At 40.6% G+C, this 27,924-nt stretch overlaps 1 protein-coding gene across 1 annotated transcript; it reads right to left on the reverse strand.

The window, feature by feature from the left end:
* LOC115826010 (tether containing UBX domain for GLUT4-like) lies at nt 1-27,885 on the reverse strand. Its single transcript, XM_030789696.1, has 11 exons — nt 27,625-27,885; nt 24,490-24,546; nt 23,430-23,569; nt 20,066-20,147; nt 19,770-19,836; nt 15,953-16,015; nt 15,199-15,251; nt 4,752-4,803; nt 4,128-4,197; nt 2,669-2,865; nt 1-68 (listed from the first exon to the last, which is right to left on the reverse strand). The coding sequence occupies exons 1-11, from the start codon at nt 27,883-27,885 to the stop codon at nt 1-3; spliced, it is 1,110 nt and encodes a 369-aa protein (XP_030645556.1).
* Nucleotides 27,886-27,924: the final 39 nt, after the last annotated feature.

The raw sequence follows: 27,924 nt of genomic DNA on the forward strand, positions 1-27,924 counted from the left end.
TCAGTCTCCAATCTGCTGCCTGAGCTTGGACGACATTGCACTCCGGAGCCTGATCACTGCTGTGGCTGCTAGTGATACAGTGGGCACACAAATCAGAGCTGATGTTACAGAGGCACTTACTACTGTTGAATGGCCTTTGTGGAAATTGGCCTGGTATATATATATTTTTTATGTGCATAAGACTTTGCTCTGTGATGTGTTCAATGCAAACAGGCCTTGAGGGTTGATCTTGTGGTCTTGGTCTTTAAACCACATAAATCAGACTGGGTCTAGACCCCAGTGTCATGGTCTGGATCTGGGGTCTTGAAGTCTGTATCTGACCATGGGTCTTAGCATATGGTTTTGAACAGGATCACAGTTTTTTTTTTTTCTTTTTTTTTTTTTTTAATATTCAGATTTACAGTGGATCTAGTCAAAATGTCTAGGGACTACTGAGAGAGAGATGGAAACCCCAGTTAAAACCCCCTTTATTGCATCACTCTCAACCAAGGGTAATTTCTCCAAATTCCATAACTTACGAGCAGTAAAAAGTACTGGAGATAAAATATTGTGCATGGAGATTTGCAGATGAATATTCAGTTTGCTACAATTTTGAAAATACATAAATGGTCCTGAATATCTGATTTTTCACTAACGTTCAAAAAGCCATCAAAAGCATCAGAATTTCTAACTTTGTTGATTGTAAATTGACTGATTCTGATTGATTGTTTAATGTCACTGAACCTCAACAACTTAGCTATTTTTCTCACCTTTGAAGTCTTTCTCAGACTTGCTTCTAAGCAAGTTCTAGGCGTATGTATCCGAATTTATCAGGCAGATGTAACACTGAACACGTTGATAATTCCTTGTTCCCTCTGTTTGTGTGTTTCATCACATTGAGATAATTTTGTTGTCAGAATAGAACAGAGGGAGAGGATGAGAGACAAAATTATACTTGATTATATACCACTGCTCTTCACAGTGGTAAATTCCTTTTGGCATGTTGGCCTTTTATAAAACTCAGCATTTGTACCTCAAGAGGGCTGTCATCTAAAATGCAAATTTAATTAAAAATTCTAAATAAAAACACATACATGTAGTGAGAATCAGGCTACATAAATTATGCACAAACACTCCATAGCCCTGTTTCTCATAGGGTAATATTTTCCATATTGTGCGTGATGTGGTACAAGCAGGACTGATTTGTGCAGATATTGTATGAACATTCATATTGGAGGCGTCTCTCACAGTGCATTTGTTTCCAGGAAAGTTATGCTCTCAAACCATGTAACTTCATATATCCTGCAGACCTCTCTGTTCATCTTTATTCTTGGCATCAACGGCTGTCTTTTTGTCATCCACTGTCAAATACCTGACCAAAAGCATGTAGGAGAGTTGGAATAAGTCATATGTTTCAGTTAGTGGGGCACTGGTGTCTAATATTTTATTATGAGGAGGAAACTGATAAAGTAAGCCCATATGTCAGCAAGGGTGAAAATTGCCTCAGCATTCTAGTCTGGATCTAAGTTTGGATCTTCTGGGTCTTAGTAGCTTGGGTTTTTTGGAAGTAAAAGGCTGGACTGGGCCTGGATTTCGGGCGGTAAAGATGTAAATCTTGGTGTTGAGTTTGTTCTTGGCTCCAACTGTAGTAACAGGTAGTGCTAACGAAAAATAATAGAGTTATTATAGTGACGCCGATGTGCGTAACTGCATCTTTCATCACAGCAGCTGTCGGTGGTTGATGTACAGGCTCCGGTATACTTGTGTGTAGACTCCCGAGCAGTGTTTTCATTTTTTGCCTGAAACGAAAGTAGAAAAAAGCCACAGGATTATTATGATGGTCCAGAACTGTCATGCTTAAATAACTTAGGGGAAAAAATGACACGATTACACAACTCGAGACTTTTTGGAGTACAGAGTATAGAACACGTGTTATAACTGAAACCAGATTCAAATGTGTCATCTATATGTAATTTGACTCAATGTTTTCATCTGGGCTGATGTCTATCCCTGGTGCCTTTCTGGAATCAAGTGTGAGTCAACATTAACTGTTCTTATGAGTCAAGCATTATTACTATCAGCCTTAATTCTTTCTCTCTCTCTCTCCCTCCCTCTCTGTGTCTCTCTGTCTTTCTCTCTCTCCCTCTGTAAAATCATATATATATGACAGACACTACAACTACACATTTATCTGTCTCTCTATATCAATGTCTGTGTGCAGAGCCGTATTGAATAGAAAAATTAGACTGATTAGTATTTTATAGCCCAAACACTGCACCATCTCTGACTTCTCAGAAGGCAAGCGTAACAGTGGTAATATAACATTAGGTTTGTTGTTTCCAGTAAACATACAATACACTCAATGCTTTATAAAATCAGATTCAACAATCTTCGTCAGCTGTTATTTTCCATCATTGGGTTCTGGAAATGCCACCTTGAGAGAAAAACCCTGATTCAACAGTGGCAGAACACAAGGTATAAACCTGTTTATGTCTTCCTGAATTGCTTTTGGACTAACACAATTTTTTTTGTGTCAGAGTATTTGGGGAATGTTAGAAAGAAAAGGGCATAGAGAGGTGAAGACAGACAGAGTGCTTTTGGCCTGGTCTGGACACTGAGAAGCCTTCCTTCAGAGACTGTACCTCAGTAGGGAGCAACAGGCTCCATTCTTGTGTTGATAAGAACATACCTGGCAGTTTCAACCACTTGGGCACTCTGCTGGGATCACCCCTAACTGCTTTTGGCGCTTGGCTTTTAGTTTGTGGTTGAGGCTGACCATCTGCTGTGCTCTGCTGATTGGCTGGTACTCTGGAAGCCGCAGGGAGCGGAAAAGACTCTTCCGGAACAAGTGAGGTGGATGATGGGGTTGGTGACCTTGGCATGCAGCTGAGGAGGGAAAGAGTGCAGGAGGGGTGAACAATTAGGATGAGGGTCTGGTTATTTCTGGAGCCATTCATTTCTCGTTCCTTGTAACCCCTGTGCTACCCCCTAGACATTGAGGCCTAGATGTCTTAAGGCGCATGCAATAACAAAAGGGTAATCCCCTTACATAACACAGGCCCGAAATAGCAGCCAATCAATTAATTTTGGGAAGCCTCTAAAAATAAAGTGTGGCATTTTCCAAGGTGACGTCAAAAAGTTGGGGGAATGACTGGGGCGACCCAAATGGGGGACGATTGGGCTTAGCCAGACACAGAGGTTAGCTGAGCAGCTCTATTTTTAGGCTCATCAAAGGCACCGATTTGAAAACCCTTTTGTGCGGGCTCTCTGTTAGCTTGTCCGTTAAGCTTAGGGAGGCTGTGCATCGCAACGTCATGTGCTCCAGATCATGAGAGGGGTAATACCTTGATGATATTTAAAAAGGAGCAACTAATGAATGAAATCCCTTTAGAGGCCAGTGGGGGGCTTGCGGCAAGCACAGTGTGGCGTTGCACTTCTGTTAAACCGCGGTTATTAGGAAGAGACCCTGGCACAAGGCAGCATTAGCAGGGGTTGTGAGAGTCTGTCTCAATCTTGAGCTTTTCTGGCATGTTCGGCATGTCTCCAGTACATAGTACTATGAGGGAATATCCATTTGCCTAAGTAAAATAAAACTCTTCTTTGAAAGGTCACAGGGAAGTTTTAGGGCCAATACCCAATTAATCATGGTTTCTCTGTGCTACAGTTCACATATTTCGTCTCACATCTCTGACTTCTTGGCCTGGATGCCTTGTTTAAATTTTTATGATTCCTGGAGAACAGGGTGGCACCTGGAACCACACATTGACCCCACTGAATGCACCCTCACGGGAGACGGGATTCCAAAGCAAACCCTGGCAGTCTTACAGCCCAGGGTCGCCTGGGTGTTAAAGTAGGATTCCTGTGTGGGGAACTCCACAAACATATGCCATAATCCTTTGTAGTTGAGAAAGATCTCAGCTGGCATCTCCTGGATTCATAGTCTTGGCAAAAGAGAGACCTGTATCAGTGTTCAACAAAATCTTATTTATCATTACTGTAGCACCATGATTATGTTCCTCTAGTATACCTAAATGTGTGCAATGACAATGAGCCAAAGACCACATGTGTCACAGAGGCCTTAAGACTGCCCAGTACGGATCATAAGTCAGGCAGAGTGATTTAGGACAAGACTTGAAGATGAGACTCACCTTGCAACTGCTTGGTTGGCCTCCAACACTGAAACTGCAGAATTCACCCACTGGCTTTTTAAGTAACAGTCTGAAGCGGTAAAAAGAGCAAGATGTGTGTTTTTTTTCCACTACAAAAATAAAACTAAGAAATACAAAGAGAGACCTAACGTCAAGTATGTCCTTGTATTATTTTTTTTTAATATCAAGAATATTTCAAAATATTCAGGTAAATGAGGATATTATTCATCTAGCACCACATATTCCTTTTTCTACAACGTTATCACACAACATGACATTGATAAAGCAAGTGAAGGACATATTCTAGATAAATAACGGTGGTGTTTGATTTAGCTGAGCGAACACATTCAGATCAAGAGGCGAGGAGAAGCCCCTCTGCTCACAGGACGGTACACCTGTTGCCCACAGCACTGAAGACGTCATGCAGCTGAAGAGGTAGAACAAGTGCCAAAGAAAACTAGGAAAGCCTCTGGTTAATGAGGAGAAACTGCAGAGCTCAAAGGCAAGGCTGCTCTTTTTGTTTATGGCAAAGGAAAAAGGAGTGGGCAATACAATGCTTATTCAGTCTGTAAGGCAGTAAATCTCACACACCAAAGACCAAAGGAAGAAGGCTGATTTACCAACCTGTCTTTTCGTCAGATGTAAAATAAAGCAGAGCTGTTGGAAACAGGTTGGCCTGCAGGAGAAAAAGACATTTTTACTGACATGGCATTTTGCAGCGCTCCCATAGAAACCCTGAGGTTTGGATTCCACCATTTAGGAGATTCGCTGGTGTGCCAACTTTGAGATCTGAACAGCACGAAATGCTTAAGACACAACAAAGGATATTCAGGGCCTGGCTTGACAGTGATAAATGTATCTCTAATGGTGTACATATAATGGCAAACATTTCAACTGAGAGTGTTGGGAAATAAGCACAATGGTGTGACAAAGTTGGTTCTGTGAGAACAGACAGATGAAGAATTCAAAGCCAGACAAGGTAACCCTGAGGAGGGTGGGAGAGTTAGAAAAGTCCATAACCTTCATATACAGGCACCATACTCCCTAACGTTCTGCCCCCTCCTTGATCCAAGTACTCTCCTCCCTCCCAGACATGAAAAGTAAACCCACTCCAAAAACAGCACCAGAGCAGATCAAATCTCAACGAGCCGTAATTTAAAAAACGGCTCCTTTTGGAAAAACAGCGATAAATTTGCGTTTGCCTTCAAAGGAGCCGCACGAGCATTTACCTTATTGTGCATAAAACAAAGGGACCGCAGCCTAGTCTAGCACCACTTCAATCACTGACTGGTCCTCCATGGAAAACTTCTCCCAGAACACTGAGACAAAGAGCAGGAGAGAAGAGGAGCGAGGGGCCTCTTTCATTGTGCGTGATGGGGTGGGTTTGGGTGGGGTGGGGTGGGGGGGACTGTCATTTGCTGTCTGTCTGCAGAACTGTCCAGGGCACACGGTCTCTCTCTCTCTCTCTCTCTCTCTCTCTCTCTCTCTCTTCTCTTTAAGCCAGATGGTAGTAGTCATTCCAGAAGCACTGAGATCACGCTGATGACGAAGAACTGAGAGTTGCCCGACAGACAGTTTGTGCCAGCCTTCACTGCCTTGCACCAGAGCTTGTGATCTGGGCTCCAAATCAAAGTGTAGGAACACCACCGTGGGAGGAATGCAGATGCTATAACTCAAATGAATTTCTGTTTTCTGACCAGGTCCAGCTCTTTTTCTTTCTTCTCTTTTTCAAAGCATAAAGAGCACACATTGTTCCGTCTGCACTAGCCTAACCGTATCTAGGAGACACCCTACATCCCTGTAAAAAAAAAAAAAAAAAACCCCTCCTAGCTACACATCCTTCACTAATGAACACTATTAAACGCTCAAAAAGCTTTAATGATAACACTTTCCACACCTTTGTTTGCTGTGGAGTTTCCTGAGAGGAAATCAATTGAAGCCCAATTTCCTGCTTGTGTGTCTGACTGACCAAAAAGAAAAGACCATCGCTTCCCCTTATATCACTGTCCATGTCCGCCGCGCTGTGACCCCTGGCACAGGAACTCTGCCCACTGAGGTGTAGAGAGACGCTGAGAAGGGTCTCAGGCTTAGGAGTGGAAACAGTGCCTCAGTCTTTCGGGGCACCTATTCCCCCCTGAGCAAACGATCAGGTTCCATTTGTCTCGAGAAAAGGTCTAATTAATATCTATCAGATTAAATAAGTGTTACATAGACCTGTCTAAATCTTACTCACTGATGTGAACAACAGAACCCTCCCTTTCATCAAAGGTTTTTTTTTTGTTTTTTTTTTTGATTGAATTCTGAAGCAAAAACCGCAGGAACAACTTGAGTAAAAAATAATGGTAATAGCTGGAGTGATAATATGAAGCTACAGAAATCTGTTTTTACTTTTGGGTTCTATGGCCTGCTGCTGTTTTCTATTTTCTGGGCTGCATAAAGGCACTTCCAAAAAACCAAAGCACTCAGGGACATGCTTCAGAGTGATGTGATTAAATAGATCTAATGGAGAAAATATCCACACACTAATGTACTGACACGCTGCTGTTACTCATTTATAACGAAATGGCACAAAACATTCAGAGTTAGATTGATCACACACTACAATTTGTTGTTGACTCACTGCGTTTGTTGTTTCACTCTTATTTTGGAAGGAAGAATTACAGTGATTTTCTTTCAGTGTTGGTTACAATAAGAATCGAGGAATCAACAGAAATTGTTCTTGATGGCTCACATCCTCACAGACAGAATAATTCAGCATCAAATTAGAAAAAAAAACCCCTCAAAACGCTATTCTTTCCAGTGGTACAAAGCTAAAAAAAAAAAGTCATAAATGTTGTGTCAGAAAATTTTGATGACTCCACTGAAGTGAATATAATATAACTAATATAGCTTGTATTTGAGTTTTTTTTTTCGTGTTATGCTGATTTAATTGTATTGGGGAACCCACATTGAATATTTTGACTTTTTCTGTGTGGAGAAGTACTGGCTGTACTGTCCTTGTCAAGACGACTCTTGCCTAACTGCAGTAAGAAAACAGTTAACCTCTTCCCAGGGCAGGCCAAACAGAAGTCTTCATAGACTCCTCACGGGTCACGGAAAAGGGAGTTTATTTTTGTTTTTACGCTCTCTACTTTTATGAATGAAATTTCCCACAAAGTAGTGCTGCTGACCATTGCGTTAAAAAAAAAAAAAAGAAAAGAAAAAGCACAAAGACGACTTGTAGGCAGCTTTTGAGGATAAACAGCTCAGTATTTGCTGACAGTAGCTATATCTTCTTACCCAATCTCTCCTGATTGGGGAAATTTTGAAGTAATATTAAAAGTCTTGGCACTGTCCAACAATGTAAAAACAAAGCCATCTGAGCAGTCTTACTCCTCATTGCATCTACGATATTTAGATGAGAAACAGGGCCTGTCCACCTACAGCTGAGTAAACTATTTAAGTCGATCTTATAATGTATGATCACAGACATGATCTTCAAGATGGGAAAACCTAAAAATATGGTAATGATAGAGATAGACAAACACGGTGACATTTGATTGCCAGACTTCCTTTTGTTATTTCACTGAGTGTTTGAAGTCCAGAAGAAAATAAATAAGTTTGGTGAACTTCAATTTCTGCACTTTCTACGCCCCTAATCCCCCTTTAGTTGATAAAAATCTCCTGGAAACGATTCACAGAGGACCTGCTTTGACAGAATTCAGCGGCAACCAAATGCTAAGACGTGCTTTTGAAAACACGGTGCCTTGTCTTTGCCGCTTATTTCTTATTGTCCTCTCAACCCGGCTGTGTCAAAACCTCTGAGACATCAGATAAGACGTTGGCTTGTTGACTATAAATATGACTTAATCATGCTTTCATGTCTCTGCGCTGACAGATTCTCTGATCTCAGTCTACTACTCAGTCTAGTTATCAGCCTCTTAGTGTTTACACACTTAGCATTCAGTTGTGAAATTTTGATTCACAATTGGTAACACAATTGTTTATCACAGCAGACTCCACATGTGGATTATATTTTCTGCGCTCATGTTTTTTTTTGTTTTTGTTTTTTTTGTTCTGGGGCACAAATGAGTGAAAGCGGAGAGAGGGTAAGGGCAAGGGGTGCTGAAAAACAAGAGAACAATTCTTTTCATTCTGAACAGTGGTCTTAGAAAACGTGTACCTTTTTAAAATGAGGGTATTACTATGGAGGCACAAGGCAAAAGAGTGTGCAACCAGAGTAAATGAACCTCCTACTTTGATCTTCTAATTACTGTGGAAAGTTACCTGGCACACAACTGCCTTTTCATTTCACTGCATTAGCAGAATTTTCCATCTTAAATGAGAGCTTTGATGAACCATAAATCAGCGAGAGAAAAATCTTAAGACAAAAATGCTACACGTTTGTGTATTAACGTAGTGTCGGTGGGCATGCTTATTTTCACGTTTTATATAAACTGTCAACCTAGGAAATCTAGATAAATGTGGTGCCCTGTAAAACTTTACAATATCCATTTGAGCCAAAAGACTATCGTCGGAAAATATTTCTTTGAAGTCTTCAAGTCTTCAATCTTTGACAAAACAAACAAAAAAAAAACCCTCATCTCTAGTAATAAATCCTACATAGTGCTTTCAACTTTCAACTTTGAGCTAATAGTCAACTGTCTTCTTTCTCTTATAAAGTCTTTGTTGTTTCCCTAAGAGGTCACTATCTGCAGCCCGGTGATGGTTTTAATTGCCATTTAGCACCAAGTAACCAGAACAATAAAATGGCCTCTATAGAGATGTTTTCAGGTTTAATGAGGTTGTCACTAAAGGGCTGGTGCTGTGACGGCTCGACCAAAGGCAGCTTCCTGAATCCATCTCCCCTGGCTTTGAGTACTCCTGGTGGGCTTTGATGGGCACTGAGACTGTATCCGTCCATCCCCCTCAATGGGGTTTGTAGTTGCGTCGGCCGCCCTCTCTGTGCAGGGGTCCTAGACTAAACATAAAGTCCCCCGGGAGAGCGGCATGCTCCCTGTTCCTCTGGAGGAGGTCATAACCATAGCAGCATGGCGCAGAAAGATTCACAGCACGGCCTGTGCTGAAAGCCCATGCAGATACAGTATGTGCAAAGAGATAAGTTCACAACCCTCAAACTTCCACAACCAACCTCTTCAATGTCACCTGGCTATGTGCTGTGCAGTGTGGTGTGTACAAATGTAAACAAATGCACACACACACACACACAAAATGAAAAATACCACGCACGCACACACACACACACACACACACACACACACACACACACACACACACACATATACACAGAGACCCTATGACATCATGCTGGATTTAAGATGGGCCACATGGTTCGCAGTTTCACATGGAGTCCTCCGCCCCCTAAAAGCATTGCTTTTGCTTTGATTCTTTATTCTTCTGCATGCCTTTTCTTTTCTCTAAATCACCACCCCCTGTCCTTAAGTCCAGCTGATGGAGGCTCTTTTGTCCACCAGCACCCAGGCAACAACATCAAAGGGCTGCAGGCTACAAGTGAGGAGCACCCGAAAAACAAAATGAAACCAAACAAAACATGAAGAGGTCCCAAAGCACTTGTTGGATATTCATGACAGAACTTCAATAAGTGAGGGACGGTGGAAAGAAAGAAAGAAAGAAAGAAAGAAAGAAAGAAAGAAAGAAAGAAAGAAAGATGATCCTGTGGTCAAGTGCTGACAAACTCAATAGCTGTCATTCATCATCATTAATGTGAGCATCAAGGTACTACTCTGGGTCACCTTCAGTTTAATGGTAACAAACAAAAACAGAGTTATCACACCATTACATGTTTTACAATGTGATAATTAAAGCACATAAAGAGATAAAGACCAAATTACAGCCCTCCCCCTAATTCTTTTCTTTATGTTTTCCACGAATACAAAACAGAAAAAGGACACGGATTGTTAAGCCTTTCTGTCCTGTAAAGAAAGAGGTCAAACTGGTTGTTAGAAGACTAGAAGGTCCTTAGAAAGAGACCAGATCTGTTTTGGAGCTAAATGAGGGATGACATAGCAAAGCCTACGCGTTGGTCCTTTCATCCCACCTTCCTTTGAGACCCTGTTGAGCACAGATTCGTGAGACGGTTCCTAACATACCAAACCGGTGCCTGAGATGCTGGCTGTGGAGCCCTGGCACCAGGTCGCCAGCAAGAGTTGTGCAAGCCCTCTATTCAGAGTGACGGAGACGCTCCTTCATCCGGCCATGGCTTGTAATTAAAAGTCCAGACCTCAAAGAGCACACACCATTTCAGCCTTAATGGTAGGCTTCATTCCAGGCCCTGGTTTGATACTGACACAGAGCCCATAAAGCAGTGATGTGGACAGAGAGGAAGAGAGATATTAAGACTACAAAGTGTGTGTGTGTCCCATCCCGGATTAGAGGCTCCCCGTTCCTTTGTAGACTAAGTGGTGGATACACACACCATCAAAAATAATAACTTCATTTAAAGTCTCCTCCATTGTCTTGTCTTGGTACTATATTAAGACTGCATAACAACTTTTTCAAAAGAGGCAGCAGGAAAAAATGTCTGCTAGCCCTTGGGAGAGGATTAATGTTGTTCATGTTTAGAGAGTATGTTGTGCGATTAAGGGAAGCCCACATCAAATGGTGCGGCTTCAGAAAACCGCCCATTGAAAAACAAGACACTTCTTCTTTGTGGTGCTCCGGAGAGTGGAGAGGAGGTGTCGTGTTTGGAGAAGACCAAGCCCATATTAACGGTTTCCTGGAGCGATATGAGTCAGGATACAAACATATACCAAAAACACGGATGTGTCGAGTAAAGAAAAGACATGTCAACGGCCAGCTAATGGAAGGAAAAACACTGTCAGAGAGAATCTGCAAAGCCCCTGAGTTCTCAGTTCCAGCATAAGGCATGTAAATAATGGGTTATTAATTATAAATGGATCTGTGATTATAACTTGTTGGTATAAATTGCCTTAATGTCATTATAGATTATTGTTTATTCATAGACAAATCATTTTAATTGATGAGACATATATTAAAGCGTCAAAATGACACTGCCACGGTGACTGACAACAGATTAACACGATGTTACATGTCTCAGTAAAAGTATGTCTTTGTGTCAAAGTCATACAGCATCACGTGGCAAGGTGGGTACAGGTTTGAGAGTCCCACATAGCACACTTCCCATTCTGCATCATAGCAGGATTACAACCACATGTGTGAGCTTGTTTACTTATGCCTGGTTCTTAACTGGAGGAATCTCATGAATTAGACCACAGTTTAACAGCCTAAATTATTAGCATGTTGTTTGCCCCCCCCCCCCCCCCCTCCATCTTCCCCAGAACCACACACACTTTCCAAAATGAACAAAACGAGGAAACACACAAACTCACACTGAGGGCTCCCATGTGCCCTTAGGCAATGGAGATGGAAAGTTTATTTCCATAAGCCTAATCATGGAAATCTCCCCTTTAAACAATAAACTTTAAAATCTACTTCAGTCATTCCTAGCCATGACCACATCAAACAGACCCCCAGGTCAGGAGGGGTCACACAGAGGATTTGGATAATGATGAGGCTGAGAGAGAGAGCGAGAGAGAGAGAGAGCATGTGTGTTGGAATGGGATAGAGATACGGTGAAGAAGAAGGGGTGGACGAAAAGAAAACAGAAGGAGATGTTGCTGGTTACTTTGGTCTGGATAGACCAGGCTCTTAATTACATAATTGCAAAAATAAACAGCATCAAAATGGCCTCTTTAGAATGAGGCTGCAGCGTTGTAGAGGAAGGCTTTCATTTTTAGGGACCTAATTTTTCATCCGTGGAATGTCCAGGTCTGGTTCTGACCTCCAGCCTCTGTCGGTGAAATGAGATGTTAAAAAAAAAAAACAGCGGAAATCTAAATCCACCTTCCCCATATCCATTTCAAAACAGACCATTTTGGGTTGATGACACACACAATTCATCCTGTCCAATGAGAGAGAGGCTCACTTCCAGGCAGTGATGGTAAATGTGGCATTTCTCAATCATACTGTGACCAAGCCAAAAGAAAGAGAGCAGTACAAATGTATAAAAAGACAACGTTATTTAAATGGTGAAAGGGAATCGTAATGGATGGAGACTACCGTTAAAGAGCCACACCATGATTAAAAAAAAATACAAAAAAAAAACCTCGTGGAGGAGGCTGTTTTGCTGGACCATCTGAATAGGAAGAGATAAGTGCTAGTGGAGAAAAAGGCAAGGTCAAAGCTCTGATGTCCAACGAGTCCACATCTGCCAATGTCTTCCTTTCACCTCCAGTCATTATCAAGGATTTCTTCCCTCTGTCCTCCAGCTCTCTTCCAAACATCAAGGCTACCCAAAGTATTAAGGGACCATCATCAGACAAACAAGATAAGGATGTTCTATTCCTGGAACAGTTGATCAAAGCCCTCTCAATTAACCCCATGTGCCAGTTCCAAGCGGGTACAAATAAAACACAGATGAGGTCACTTAGAAATGGGGGAAATAGAGAATCTAGTGTCCATCTGTGAGCCCAGGGACAGGGGGGTGGGAAAGGGGGGGGGGGGGTGCGGCATTTGTCCTTTTGCAAGCACTCTTTGTACAGTTGCTCAATGATAGGAGAGGTATTTGTGTCATCCTTAATCTGAGCAGAAGATCCTTCAAAGAATAAGTGACTGTGCACCTGCTTGTTAACTTTTTTTTTTTTTTTTCTTTTTGAAAAGTGCTGGGAAAAATTCCGTAGTCTCCAAATGGATCTTGTCAAAACCAGTGACAAATAAGAGAAGATAGTATTCCAGTTGGAAATGAGTTTGGCTTTAAAGTTTGGGTGTGGTGGAAAGTAGCTGGCACTCCCAAAGCTGGCTGCAGTCAACCATCTACATGATATACAGCCTGTTTTTTTTTTTTCCAATTTTCCACTGTAGGTTTGTGTCATCTGAACCCAGATTTTATGGGGTCCTGCTCACTTCCCCTTTCTACTCCCTGTCAAGGTGCTGGTTTTATGTATCATTTCCAAAATAGCATCTCCACAGCCATTAAACACACATTCCTGAGTCAGCCAATGAGTCAGGAGCTCATTAATCATCCATACAAGGCAACAAACAAGAAATACAAATTTATGAAAGAAAGGAAGTAAATAGCGACAATGTTCTTCTCCATAAGATGAGGTCCAGTTTTCATATTTTCAGCCTCAGAATGTTTGAAATCCTCTCTCTTCTTTCATATTGATTTTCTCATGCATTTAATATTGCAATGGATAGGTGGAGGGGAGATGTTGCAATGCTAACAGTGTCACATATCAGCTTACAGGCCTACCTATTAAAATCAAGATGACAAAAGAGAAGGATATTTAAGATCTCCTCTTTTCTTTGATAAATTCATATATTTTTTGAGAGACTGGTGCAGGGAAAAGGAATATTCCTCATCTTCTCTTAAGAGAGACATATAGAATTGTAATCATATATTGTATCAGTTGAAATTAAACAACTTTCCAAAGACCACACAGGTAGAGTCCATAAAAAAAACATGATTCACTGTTGGTATTCTTCCTGTCCTGCCTCACAGGGGGTAGCCTTGGCAACTTTGACCATGTCAGAGGCCTGTGCCAAAATCCTCTCAGCTATTTCCATTCATGTATACACACATACACACATACACAAACACACACACACACACACACACACACACACACACACACACACAAACACACACACACACACACACCTGCACTACCACACGGGCAACCCCACAAACACTTTAACAACCAATTTCTGAGGATGTCATTGTTTGTTTTATCCACATGTAACATCATGGAACAAAACGACAAGAGTAAACAACAACAACAACAACAACCCCTTTCTCAAATGATCCTGATAATGATGGGCTCTGTCTATTTTTAGGACTGCACCCTTCCCTCTGTTCTCATACCCCCTACCTCTCCTGAGGGGTGAGAGAGGTAAACAAAGCTGGCAGAGTTTAGTGAAGCATGTGCTCTAAAGAGAGGGGTCTTGGTCCAATAAACCTTCAAACATGACCACACACTCAAGGCTTGTCTTCAGGCTTTCCTACGGACTTCCAAATTATTGATTTATACATATCTTGATCCAAAGAGAAAGTCACTGGTTGTGGGTTTACACAGAGTGGTTGACCTCACATGGCGATCAGTGTGTCTGGAGTAATAAACCAACGACAAAACTAGAACTAAAACGTTGAGTGAGTGTTCCTGGTTAACATCTGAGAGAAATTAGTAGTCTTTGTCTTCAAGGAAGAAGAAGAAGAAAAAAAATATATATATGTTTTTTGTGGGATGGTGGAGGTGGTTGTGGTATTCAGTTAGTAAGAGACAGACGGACTCCGCCCTTTTTTAATCCATTCTAATTAAAGGTCCATGAATTATACACAGGGATTTGACAGACTGAAAAACAGTGAGTGTTCTGCTGTAATTTCAAATTACGTATTTCTGTTATTAATTATACATCTTAAGTGTACTTTGAAGAGGGTTGCAGACCCTTCCTTATTGGGAAGACATGATGTCTGGTGGAAAAAAAAGAGAGAGAGAGAGAGAGAGAGAGTGGGAGAGACACAGCGTATTTGCTTGGATAAAGACAGTCTTCCAGGAAAATCAGTGGGATCCGTCTTATTGTATCATTATTGTTCCTCTACTTTTTAAGCAAAACATCGGTCTCTGACGTCAGTGTATCATTGTCATTTCAAACATCGCCTTGGAAGCTACACACAAGTTGTGATTGAACTCTGAAGAGCTGCCCCGAAGCTGTACTTTGAGGGAGAAAACCACGGAACCACAGCTAATGCCTTGCAGTCCACTGGTTTCAACTACTGTCATCAGATTTTCACTCAGTGAAATACTTGAATAAGCTTGTCATTCCAAATTCACTAACAGTAGAAGCCTGGCTGCTGCTGACAGCTGAGATGAGATAAAAGAGAACTATCAAAAAACTCCATGTTCTGAGCTTAATTACCTCATTGAACATAATAATTGATACATAAACAACAAAATAGCCCTAAACCTTTAATTTATAGCATGACATTGAAGCCTGTTCAACTGTCAGCCAATAGCATTGTCTCTGTTATTACCTCAAAGAGCGTGGTGCTGGGGTCAATTAGTCGGGTTCTCTTTGGAGCTGTGACTGTTTATAAGAAGAGACAAAAACACAGAGACATGGCATGAGTGGAAAGTGCAAAAGAAAGAATTAAAACTGCCCAGTTTTTTTCTTTCTTTTTTTTCCCTTTTTTTTTTTCTTTTTTTTTGGTTCAGTAGTCAGAGGGCATGAGACAATGAGGAGTTGAAAGACTCATCTGCCTGTTTTTCTGCATTTTTACACTGGGTAAACAGTCTTCAGGAGCACTTGGGCTGGGCATCAGCCTTTTATCCCTCACCACAGGCAAAAGGAGACACATAAAAACATCTTTGTGCCAGAGTCGTAATAGTCTTTTTTTTAATTCCAGAGAGACCAAATGAGAAAAAAAAAAACCTAATTACAGAACAGAGGTGACCAAGCCCTTTCTTCAAATTACACTTACAGTAAGTTTGACGTTTGTATCTGTTTGCTTTCATTTTTGTTTTTCACTTTGTCTGCTCTCAAGAATGCCATTGACCCACTTGTGGTTTAAATTTAGTCAAAGAGTGTGTCTGATCCGTAGCCTTCCCTCCTTCCTCTGATCCTCATTGGAGATGACACATTGTCTGTTCCGAGAACATTCCTCAAAGACTGAAGTTCCTTAATGTATGTTCACTGAGCACCAGTAATCCATAAATTTGCCTATCTAAGCGTCAAGTATGAGAACTGACTATTTAAATGCGTGTAAGTGTGTGTTTGGTCATACTTACACAGATAGAATTCAAGCTGAGGGTTAGACAGATGGCTCTTCACAAATTCCCTCAAGTTTCCAACTGTAAATAAAGTACACAACCTGTGAGCTTTTGCAATATTTAAATAGCAATAATTTATGAACTTAATGAAAGATGATAATAAGGGGGGTGGGGGATAATTATCTGTTATTTACAGTCTGCCATACATTTCTTATGAACATGCTCTCTGCTGGGTCATGAGGTCTTTCTGTAATGTTGGTTTGGCTTTGCTGTCGTACAGGAAGGAGTATGGGGACTGACCGCTCATCTTGAATCCACCACGGGGAAACTTCGAAACTTTTTCTCAGCGTTACAGTTCAGCCCTACCTAGTTTCTCATGAGAGCAATATTCTAGATTTAAATAGACTCTAATGTACTTGTAATGTCTAGTAGTTTGTATGACTAAAATGCCAGTTTACAAATACTAGTCCGGTTAATTCATTTTACACAATTTAATTAGTTATCAGTATATGTATGTGATATCATGTTGCATATGAAAATGGAATGCAAAAATTTGCCTGAAATTTTGAACACGTGTAAATGGTTGAACGGTGGTACATGTAGTTCAGAACACAGTCCTTAGATGTGCCTGCGTGTAGGGCCCACTTGTGTGTCCAGTAAAGACAGCCCATTTCAGTAACAAGGACTAGGTGGCGGGATTGAGGAGCTGTAGCTGCATAGTGGAAGATTCTAATAAACCCAAACCACTGCAAGACAGACGCAAGAAGACAGACATCAAAGTCCAGTGGAATTACACAAGCTGTTTGATCTCCCTTCGTTTTTATTCTCTTTTTAACATCGCTCTGGAACGTTTACACTCTGGTCTTCATTATCCCCCCCTCCTGTCAGAGACACTTTCGATCTATCAGCCAAAAAGAGTACACATCCCCTGTCTGCAGTCTAAGAGAGATGATGAGATGATCAGTTTATTGCCAGTATTACCTTATGCAGCTGTAGATACATGTCTTTTGTGGGCTCCCGAGTATTTTCAGAAAGGATCGTTCACTCTTGTAATGGACATCTAGCTCCTGAAACCCAACGACCACTGTATGTGAAAGTCTCTAGCCAGCACTTTGACAAATGGGTACAATCAAGATAAACGCCCAAACACAGATACCCACTCCCTGTGTAAATAAAATAAATTCATAACCGTAAAAATGGGGCAGCTATTAAAAGACCGGACAGCCACGCATTAAGATTAAAGCTGAGATTTTGGCTGCCGTGCAAAGAGGAAAACGCTAAACGCCGGTGATAAATGAACGTTAGGTGTTGGTGAAGTTGCATTTATGGCTCGTTTGCCTTTAAAGACTGGGATTCTGGCAGCGTTGAGACGGCTCATTCGCAGTTCACTGAGACATGGCCAGTCTGGGTGGGATCTAAAGATCGTAACGGTTTTGGTGATTCATTTCAAGCATTTTCCTTGGCAGCTATTCATCTCCACGTTCCCATTTCAAACGTTTGGATCTTCAATTCAAGGGAACAAGCCACAGTCACCTAACTCTTGATCCTGCTGAAGCTTCCATCTGGTGGTAATGAGTGTGCTGTATGTCTTTAATGTGTGATTCCATGAGAGTTTATGTATGCTATGTGTGTATTTTGGAGTTTGTCTGTGTACATATGTGTGTTTGTGTGTGTGTGTGTGTGTGTGTGTGTGCGTGTGTGTGAAACCTCAGTGAGACAGGGACACTAGCGCCTGTGGCGTCTGGGACAGCTCGTGACTGTGTCTGTTTAACTCCACTAACAGAGCAGCCCGTCCTCAAATCCCATCACGCAACACACAGATGGCCCACAGAACAAGGAAGACCACGCAGAAACTAACAAAGACCACTGATCTTTTAGCACAGGCTCACAGATTCTCTCATGTGGATACACACATTCTCACACACACATACACACACACACACACACACACACACACATGCACACACATGCATGCATGCAGTCCATTATTGCTTCAGTTATCATAGTATTTGCTACATGCAATAAAAAATTCTCAAGAGAACCATGGGTGTAAATAAATAAATACATTGTAAATAAATAAATTTACTGAAAAGCTAAAGTATTGCATTAATATGTTAATAAATGTTAGTAAATTTACATTTACTTCAAAAAAAAAAAGAACAAACTTCTCTCCATGCGGTCCTGTGCTGAGGTATAAGTATGCTAAGTTATCTACAAACCTGGATTACACAAGAGCTGTAGCTGCCCCTGCTGTAGTTTTTTTTCCTCATTATATATCTACTGTTTCAACCAAGTTTGGGCATTCAACCAAGTTAAGGATGACTTCTCCAACCAACAAAATGTACATTTTTTTGGTGCTGAGATAAACTATTGATCCCAGGGTTAAAGCATGTATGACTGTCATGAACTATTTAGGTAGAAACTCATCGTAATTACAGCCACAAAATGACTGACCTGTCCCCTGCTTCACTTTGTCTTACCTCTACATTCTTTCTTCCTGTCAATAAGAAGAGACAGGGAAAGCTAACTTGCTAAATAAATAGGGAGGTAACAAATTAAATTAATGCTGCAATTATTTCTAAATATTTCATATTCATATTTCGCTCTCTTGGTTTAAATCTTATCTCTCTGAGAGAAAGCAGTGTGTCCACTATAATACTGTGACCTCTGAGTACCGTGAGCTTAACTATGGTGTTCCTCAAAGGTCGGTCCTTGGCCCTCTCCTGTTCTCTATTTACATGCTCCCTTTGGGTGACATTATTCGTAGTTACAACATTAACTTCCATTGTTATGTTGATGATACTCAGATTTTCTTACCTATCAAGCACAATGACCACTCTGAAATGGCTAACCTTGAGGCATGTCTTTGTGCTATTAATGGTTGGATGTCTTCAGATTTCCTGATGCCTAACACAGGCAAGACTGAAATGCTGCTTATTGGTCCCCCTACGCATAAGCATCTTTTTAGTGAACTTAACCGAAATTTTGACAACTGCATCATCTTCCAAAACTCTACAGCTAAAAACCTTGGTGTGATTTTTGCCTCTAGTCTCTTGCTAGTGACTCATATCAAAAACAATCAAAACAGCCTTTTATCACCTCTGTAATATCGCTAAAATTAGACCCTTTCTAAGTATGGCTGATGCAGAAACCATTGTTCACACATTCGTCATGTCTCGACTCGATTACTGCAATGTTCAGTACTCTGTTCTGTCTGCCTCTATTACCAAAAGTCTTCAGCTGGTCCAGAATGCTGCTGCCAGAATCCTGACCAGAACAAGGAAGTTTGGCCACATTACACCTGTCCTGGCTCCCAATTCATGCAAGGGCAGACTTTGAGGTCCTCTTATTAACATATAAAATTCTACATGGGCTTGCCCTGGCCTACATATCTGACTTAATTACACCCTATAATCTCCCTCGTACCCTGCGCTCTCTAGATTCTGGACCATTAGGGAGGCAAAGTCTCTTCATAACTTTAAAACTAAACTAAAGACTTATCTATTTTCTCTAACTTATGGATAATATAATTTGGATTTGACCTTGATATGGACATGTAAAGCCCTTTGAGACTATAAATAGTGATATTGGGCTCTAAATAAACTTATATTATTATTATTACTTGTATTATATTATATATAATATATTATATATATATATATTAGCTATTGTTTTCCCCCATATGTATCTATTTTTCTAAACACACAGCACACAGATGGAAAGGTAAGCAAAAGGCATTAGGGAGGCATTTGACGTAAGACACAGAGTTACACATGTATAGTTATATAGGGATATAATTAGTTATACAGTGAGATAGTTACACAGTGATACTGACCTGTCTCCAGAGGACGAAAGAATCCCTGAAGAACATGCCTGTCAGGGAACTGGATCCTTATCACCACCTGGAGAAGACCGGTATACTGAAGAACGATATTACAGAAGTACATGTTTTATCCTAACACCGGAGCTAAAATACTAATTAAACTAGTTACACACATTAAATGAATGAAGTATGAATGAAAGTGTTTTCTTAACTGCAAAACGTTATTGTCGTTGACTTGCAAACCCGACACTTCAGAGAGTAGTTCACGTTAGAGATTATGAAAGATGGAGACACTCGTGACTTCATACCTTTGGGTACCTCTGCATCCTCCTGACCATGTAAGTCTCCCGCAGGGCTGCAGTCAGCAGGGGAGTTTCCTCTAAGACTCTACTGAAGGCAAGAAGCACGACATGGCCTCAGCTTAGGACGGGACTCAATATCTGATCATTTTTGACCCTATTTCTAATTATCAGTCAGGATAGCAACCTCTACTGGTTTGGCACATATGTTTGCCAGTTAAACGGGTGGTAGGTTGTGTAAAAAATTATTTGATGCAGTTTAATTATTTTTATAATGTTTTTTTTTTTATCAGTTTCTACTTGAGACTCTATTTGTTTGAAGGGCTGATCAGACAAGAGATATGTTTTTGGAAAGGACAAGCTGTTCTATGAATTAGAGAACTTTTTTTTTTTTTTTTTTTTAAAGAGCGGTTTATTAAACCCTGCCAAACAGACAAGACGTCACTATTTTTTCAGTGCAAAAAATTTCAGAACTAAATTCAGAGTTCTTTGTTCGTTGTTGTTTTTGGAGGCTAAATGGTCCAGGTCCTTTGTTGTCTCCATGGTCTTTATCAACATTCTTATCGCAATTCCCCCAGAACTTTCTCTAATGTAAAGGTTGACTTGAGGCAAAGAGCTACACAGATCTGTAAATCTCATTATCCTTATTTCATACGTAACATTTCCTTTGCTTTGATGAAACACATACTGCTTGAAAATCAATGAAGAGTTAAAGGTTAAATCAAGTCTTCTTGAGTTGTTGCTGTCGTGGTACCGGTTGGAAAGCAGATTCAAGCCAGTAAGCAGTGTGGCCCCTCACTTCAAAGGATCAAAGGAAAATACATAAATATAGAGCCATTAACCAACTTGTTTTCCTAAGTTAACATTTCAAAAAGACAGCTGAGGATCATGTTTTGAGGCTCCTCATAACAACATTCATGTTAATGTTGTTTTTCTAATATTAAAGAAGCAGTCTAAAGTAACTGATCAGAGGATCCTTAACACCCTCAAAAAAAAAGAAAAAAAAAGGGAAAGAAGGGGGTCCAGGGAGGACAAGAAAAAAAAGAGAACATACACAAACACGACAGGGTCAGAACATAAACCCCTCCAGTCAGTCTGATCTGTGCTGCCCACCCACAACCAGGAGACATTTCGTGCTTTGTACATTCAGTAGGACATGCTGCAAATGCAGGCTTCCAACATGCAAACATTCATGAGAGCACACTCCCACAGTTACAAACGCACTATGCTATTGACTTATTCTGATGACATGCAACCGTTTTTAAGTCAACTTTATTAGTGGCACTAAGGAGTTTATAAACTAAAAACTTGACACGGTGAACTTAAGATACAAGGGTGGCCCTCCGTGTAGACAGATTACCACTTCATTAAACAAAAGAGGACTTCAAACAATAACAGTCACTTGTACTGGAATTCCAGGGGAAAAAATACCCACATGAAACACTAATGAACTGTGTCTCTTAGAGTTATGACAACTCCAAACATTTACTGGAAGGAAATCAAAAATTTCTTGCGTCTCTCTCTCTCCCTCTCTCTCTCTCTTTTAGTATTTTCCTAATATTACATGTACAGGCAGTAAACATGTTTACAAGCTGAAACCTATAAATGCAATGAAAACATTTCTTTGTTACTATTTTTACACACATATGAATGGTAAATGCATCATTAAAAAGACACATGAATCAGAAAATGATCTTCTGAAGACAAAAGTGCTTCCTCTTTTCTTCTGAAAATACTGGATCACATTATAAAAGAACAGAAAGCTGTTAGAGAAACAGTTGGATGTGGATGACCGCAGCTTCGAGGTTGACCAGAATACACCATAAAAACAAAATGAACCAGCAGTTTTGGCATCAGCAAGGCATGCCAGTGAAAATTACTAGAGAATGAAGATGCAACAATACTCTACGTGGACATTTTCTCCTACTCATGAAGGAGTTTGAATAGAGGTTCTCCCTGTCATTGAAGGCTGAAAGTCGCCCAAGGCATAGTGTCTGTAGGCTTGGTATTCGCTATAGACTGCAGAAAATGATTGGTTGTACATTTAATTTTGTAAACTGTATTTCAGTAGCATCTGAAACCTGGCCTGGGCCCTGAAGTAGAAGGAAGACTAATATATGATGGGTTTCTGATTCTGGATGGCGTTGGTTAAGTTTGCTGTTGGTAGACATGCTTTTTCAAACTATGCTCATTTCTTCCCATTTAAAAGACATCATAGACTACACAGACTGCAGTGTATAGGCTGAAGGACTTTGTGTTGAGCTCTCTGTGGTTTCATATGGGTTACAGCTCATGTTGGTCTTTTCTCTCATCTCAAACTTTAGCACTGAGTGACCGAGATATGACAGTGTGGGTAAATTTTGCTCTGTTTTGTTTTGAATTTTAAACGATTCATAGAGATGTACTTTAATCATATTCTCGACGCTGACGTCGTTTAAACTGTCACTCTTGAGGAAAATAATCCCAACATGCTCTACAGTGTTAAATTGTTTTAACTTTGGTGCGCTATCGCCTGGTTTAGCTTTAATACAGAGCTTTCGTTCTCTCTGATCCAATCAGAGAAGAGAAACAGAGCAACAGCAGCATGTTGACACCTCCCTGGAGAAGAAACAGACCTTTACTCACTTCAAAGAACCAGAGGGATGCTTTTAAAAATCAAACTGGCAATAAAATGCAACAGAGATTCATCGGTTTTCCATGACATGAAAGGGCTTTTCAGAACTGTGTCACCTTGAGTTCAATATCTGGGAATTGTTAGCTTCTTCATCTCTATCCATCTTGAATGTTAACCTTATAGAGAAGCCTTAACTCAGGTATTATTTACACAAACGCTGACATTTAATGGCTTTCATAAAGCACTATGCCAATCTACCTCTGTGTTGGCACTCTGTCCTCCTACGTTAGCTCCCTCAAAATCAAGCTTGGCAGATTCTTTTTCTCTGGAGACAGCTAAGGGGTGGTCTTTCTTCTTTTAAGGAATAGAAAAGATATTTTCACACTACATTTGTGATTCCTTTAGAGTGAGCTTGACTTGGGCTCTCTAAATGCCAGCGTGTAGTCAGCAGTAAGAATTTATTTGGGTGTAATTTCTGGTCTGGAAAGGGATTTGCAATCATTTTCCGGTCAAGAGAATCATGGTGTAATATTGACAGCAGCGCCCTACGACGTGAAATGTCTTTACTGAAATACCTCTTTGCAGCAAACTGCTGTCCAAAGCCATCCCTGTTTCTGCCCTATTGAACGATATCACAAAGATGTAATAGAGCTTATTGATCAATATGAGACTGAGCTGACTTGACTGAGCCTATTAATCAATTACCGTTTGCTGTTCAGATGCTGTGGTCATCTGACATCATATGTATGAAGTTGTTACCTGTCTGCTTGGAGCTGTGCAAACCGCTTTCTCACATCATCAACTGTCAACTCAAAAAAGTCCTCCGTCAGGTCACCAGAGTGTGATCTCTGAGTTTCCCAGGAGTCCATGTGGTAGACCAGCGGCTCCCTTTCCACAGGCTGCACACAGACAAGAACAGGACATATAAAAGGAATACAAATAATGGTAATTATACTAATTATATGCAGAGGTATCAAGAAAAAAAAATTACAGAAAGAGAAGGAAGTCTACTGACACAAAACATAAGCATCAGATAAAGCTGGAGACAGCATATTTGTCTAATTCCACTGGCATGTGATTCATGAGGGCCTTACACACTGAGAGCTCCCCCCTGAGGTAACTCCGGGAGCCTACAGCGGCGGCTTCATTTTCACTGCAACTTGCAGGTGTCTGCTATTTTCAATTTGAATGTGGGGAATGAAAAAAGCTAGCATCATTTTTTTTTTTTTTTTTTTCAGATTTTTAGGGATTTTTTTTTCGAGCGTCAGAGGTAACACGTTAGGGCTTCTATTAAACTTTGATCTCGCCGCTAAGAATGATTTATCAGGTACTCAGGAAGCTAAGATTTATCAAGTGCACAAGAACATGCTTGTTCTGCTTTGACCACCATTCATCAAAAAAAAACATATTGTTTTGATTTTTATGCAACCACTGCTCCAAACTTTTGAAATGTAATGTTCTGATAAGTCCCTGGCTCGAGTAAGCCACGCTGCTCTATGTATTTTGAAAATGATACGTTAATTATATATTAAAAGAATTCCATAACACCCAAGATGACAGGATGAATAGAAGTTTGAAACAAAACTCAAACACTATTCCTTACAATGATATATCATGGGATTCCCAGGCATAAATTCTGGGTTTTGTGGGGAATCTGACAAATTGACACTTGATGTTGTGGTGTTACAGAGTAGTTGATCTACATCTGGTAGAACCAAACAGAAGTGAAGACTTGGTTTTGAGGTTAGGCAACAGGCATTTTCATTCACAATCTTGCCAACCTTGCCCTTATTAAATACATGAAAGCATCAAATTTTACCTCAAGAAACTCAGCCTCCCTCTGTACGTCCAGGTCTTCGTTGGATCTCGTCGGGTGCTGAAAGAAAAATTAGAGGTAAGAGGAACATAAGCATTCGGAAAATTACAAGCCTCTATGTTTACTATTTCTAGGCTTAAGAGTGAAATTCTTGTCAACAACTGAACATCTTCTGACTTTCAATTTTTCCTTTCCTCTCTTTAAAAGAAATAGTAGAATTTATTGAGGGTACAGAGGGAAAAGATTACCATAATTATAGCTTTTGGACAGTGAGGCAGTGCCACTGAGGACCTCTAATCTGTTCATCTTCATTTGTCTTTCCCTGAGGACTGTGGTTTATTTTGCTCTCATATAACAGGACATGACAACAGTAATTTCAGTAATGACCAAATATACCAATGGCATGCTCTCTGTGCTTTCATTTTATTCTCTGAAGATCTAAATCCATTTAGCCAAGACTAATGAATCATAATAACATCTTTATACTGGGCAAGCAATGGGAATACACTCCCTCTTCTTTCTTCCTCTCTCTCTCTCTCTCTCTCTCTCACACACACACACACACACACACACACACTCTGTCTCTCTCTCATATGTAAATCAATTGACATTTCAGAGGAAGACACCTGACAAAGCCAAACCACCAATGCCATCACTGTATGTGACTGATCTGTTCCTGTCTCTCCCAACCATTCACAGACGCATCTTCTACTGTTTCTAATAGAGAACAACAAACCGTTCCAGCATGAGGAATAGAGTAATACCAGAGGATTCAGACACTGAGTCTGTCTCTTTCACAAATTCTCTCTATTGGTCATGCTGAAAGACAAATAATTGCTCTTGGACAGGCTCGCAATCGCATATGAGGAGGCTTCTTGTAACTACTGGAGTGGAAACCACTAACTTTGTTGAGGTAAATGGAAAGAGGAGGTACTTAATGAATGCAAGGATTTTCTCTGTGAGGAGTATTTTGTATGCCTATACCTCATAGACATCTTCCTTAAAATTACAGCTGTCTCTAGACTTTAATAACACATAAACAAAGACAAGGAAAGAAAAAAAAATATAAAAAGAACTGCTCTTGTCTATGATCGGGGAATCATGAGTCACACTCTTGTCCTTGTGTTAATTTAATTGTGGCTTTGTGTGTGTGTGTGTGTGTGTGTGTGTGTGTGTGTGTGTGTGTGTGTGTGTGTGTGTGTGTGTGTGTGTGTGTGTGTGTGTGTGAGTGTGTGTATGTGTATGTAACCACCAGACTGACCCACCCTTCCTCAAGCAGATATCAAACGTTTTTTTATTTACAGTCACTTCTGCTCAGTTTTGTCTTGGAAGTAATCAGCTAACACCAGAGGTCAGAGTGTTATCAGTATCACATGGATACAACACACTGACACGCACAAGCCCAAGTGACAGCCTTCATTCTGTCCTTCAGCGGGTCACATTCAAAAGAATGCATGAGAAGCAAGTAGGGGTGTGTGTGTGTGTGTGTGTGTGTGTGTGTGTGTGTGTGTGTGCTTGAAGAAGTGGACATATTGAGGAATACAACTCTAGCTGGTTGAAGGGCTTGACTGAGTACCACTTAAGAGAAACTAGCTCTGAATAATTAGAGCTACCGACATCAAAGGGAAGACTCCAGTTTGGTCTGTTAAACCTCCGTAACACAGAGACGGAGCAACAAAAAAAAAAAAAAAAAAGCATCATCTTGTTCCGTCCTGTTGTTGTTCCTCTGGTTGGTGAAACTCAAAACCATGTCAAACATAATGGAAAATATTTGAGGTCCTCTTTTATTAACCAAGAGCAGCTTTGATGTTTGATGTCTTTATTTATTTTAAAAGAAGAAAGGGAAGGGGCAACATGGCATGCAAGTGATCTTCTTTTCGGAGACCAAAACTAAAAAAAAAAACAAAAAAAAAACCGAAACGACAAAAAGAGAAATAATATAAAACAAAACCAGAGCGCCTTCAATTCACATAATCAATTAAACATCATTATCAGATTTTTTTTTTTTTTTTTTTGTACAAAACTAAAGATCAAAGACTAGTAGGATATGATCAAAGTGACAGCATTTGTTTGAGTTCGAATCCTTGATGGCTACTGTAACTCCTCCCCCAGGCTAGGCTACTGATCTTGTGTAACTCGACAACCAATCAATACACACAAAAAAATCAAATCAAATCTGCGCGACAACGAGAAGAGACGACAAGAGGGAGTCGCGAAGTCCTTGAAGTGAATGTGGGCACGTCCGGCGCGTGAGTCTTTGTGTCTGTGTTTTAGCGTGCAGTCATACATTTCTAATGGCTTTACAGATGTCACATTAAAAAAAAAAAAAGAGAGAGACATACAGTGTATCATTAAACCCCTAGAATCATTTCGTTCAGCTAATCAATTTCCTACGATTTTGGGAAGAGTGGAGGACAGACAAATTGAACAATGAGTCAGAACTGAGAGGATTCTGGTGAGCCTCAAAAGACAGCTCTGTCCTGCATGTTATGGGCTGCCCAGAGGAATTTAAAGTCTTTCTCTCTGTCTTGTACACCATTCAAATTCCACATGGCTCCAATATGACTTGACTCAGCACAGTGAACAGAACTGTTACACATTCAGTTTTTGCACGAAAACAACAAAATTCATCCTGGATGGTCCCTTAGTTCAGAGTTAATATTTTGTTTGTTGGTTTACTGTGTTACTGAAATTCACAGAACAGAAAATAAGGTTCAGTTTCGACAGACTTGCTAAATTGAAATGGCTTGTTATTAGTGTAACATTAAAGGCTAAGGGGAGATACACAGAGAAAACAAGGTCACTCTTATTCCATGTGCAGGCATGACTGGAAAATAAATCCAAAAGTTCCGGTGTGTCTTGACCAAGCCTTTCGCTCAAACGTCCAAAAGAACATTCCAGCTATCAAAAGCGAGAACCACAGACCTTTTCAAGATTGTATGCTTTCGTAACGTGACACTGTAAATACTTAGCAACAGCATAGAAAAGGCCTTCTTCAGCATGTTAGCATGAAAGTGAAGGTTGGCACGGAATCCCTGTTTGAGAAAGGGTAGAGTAAGGGTGGACCATCCTGGAGGCCTGCATTTCATGTAGATCAAAAATGGCATATTTCTTGCCACTAAACCTCCTCTGTCTTACCTGACTGTCGGGGCTGACTTTGATTCTTTTGGGTCTGGATGGACCTGTAGCTCTGGAAGCAGATGAGGAGAAAGGCTTGGAGTTTAGCTCTTGGTTGTTACTTTGTCCTGTGGTGTCTCCCAGTCTGTGGCCTGTTCCTGAAAAGGGAACAAAGCTACTGGTTCCAGGTGTCAAGGTTTCTTGGGCCTTTGGTGATCCAGAAGTTTCCTCCAGGCTCTTATGAGCACTCTGGCCCCTTTTTGTCCTCTTTTTTGGTGCCATAAGTTCTCATGAACTGTGGCTAACGTCCACCTTTCTTTT

Source organism: Chanos chanos, chromosome 13, assembly GCF_902362185.1.
Source record: "Chanos chanos chromosome 13, fChaCha1.1, whole genome shotgun sequence".
NCBI lineage: Eukaryota > Metazoa > Chordata > Actinopteri > Gonorynchiformes > Chanidae > Chanos > Chanos chanos.

Excerpts from the sequence above, each read along its gene's own strand:
- LOC115826010 (XM_030789696.1), bottom strand. The coding sequence starts at position 27,885 with ATGGCACCAAAAAAGAGGACAAAAAGGGGCCAGAGTGCTCATAAGAGC. Across the intron at positions 15,252-15,952 it reads TCAGCTTGAATTCTATCTGT|TCACAGCTCCAAAGAGAACC; the intron begins GTAAGTATGACC and ends TCTTATAAACAG. Across the intron at positions 4,198-4,751 it reads TACATCTGACGAAAAGACAG|ACTGTTACTTAAAAAGCCAG; the intron begins GTTGGTAAATCA and ends TTACCGCTTCAG.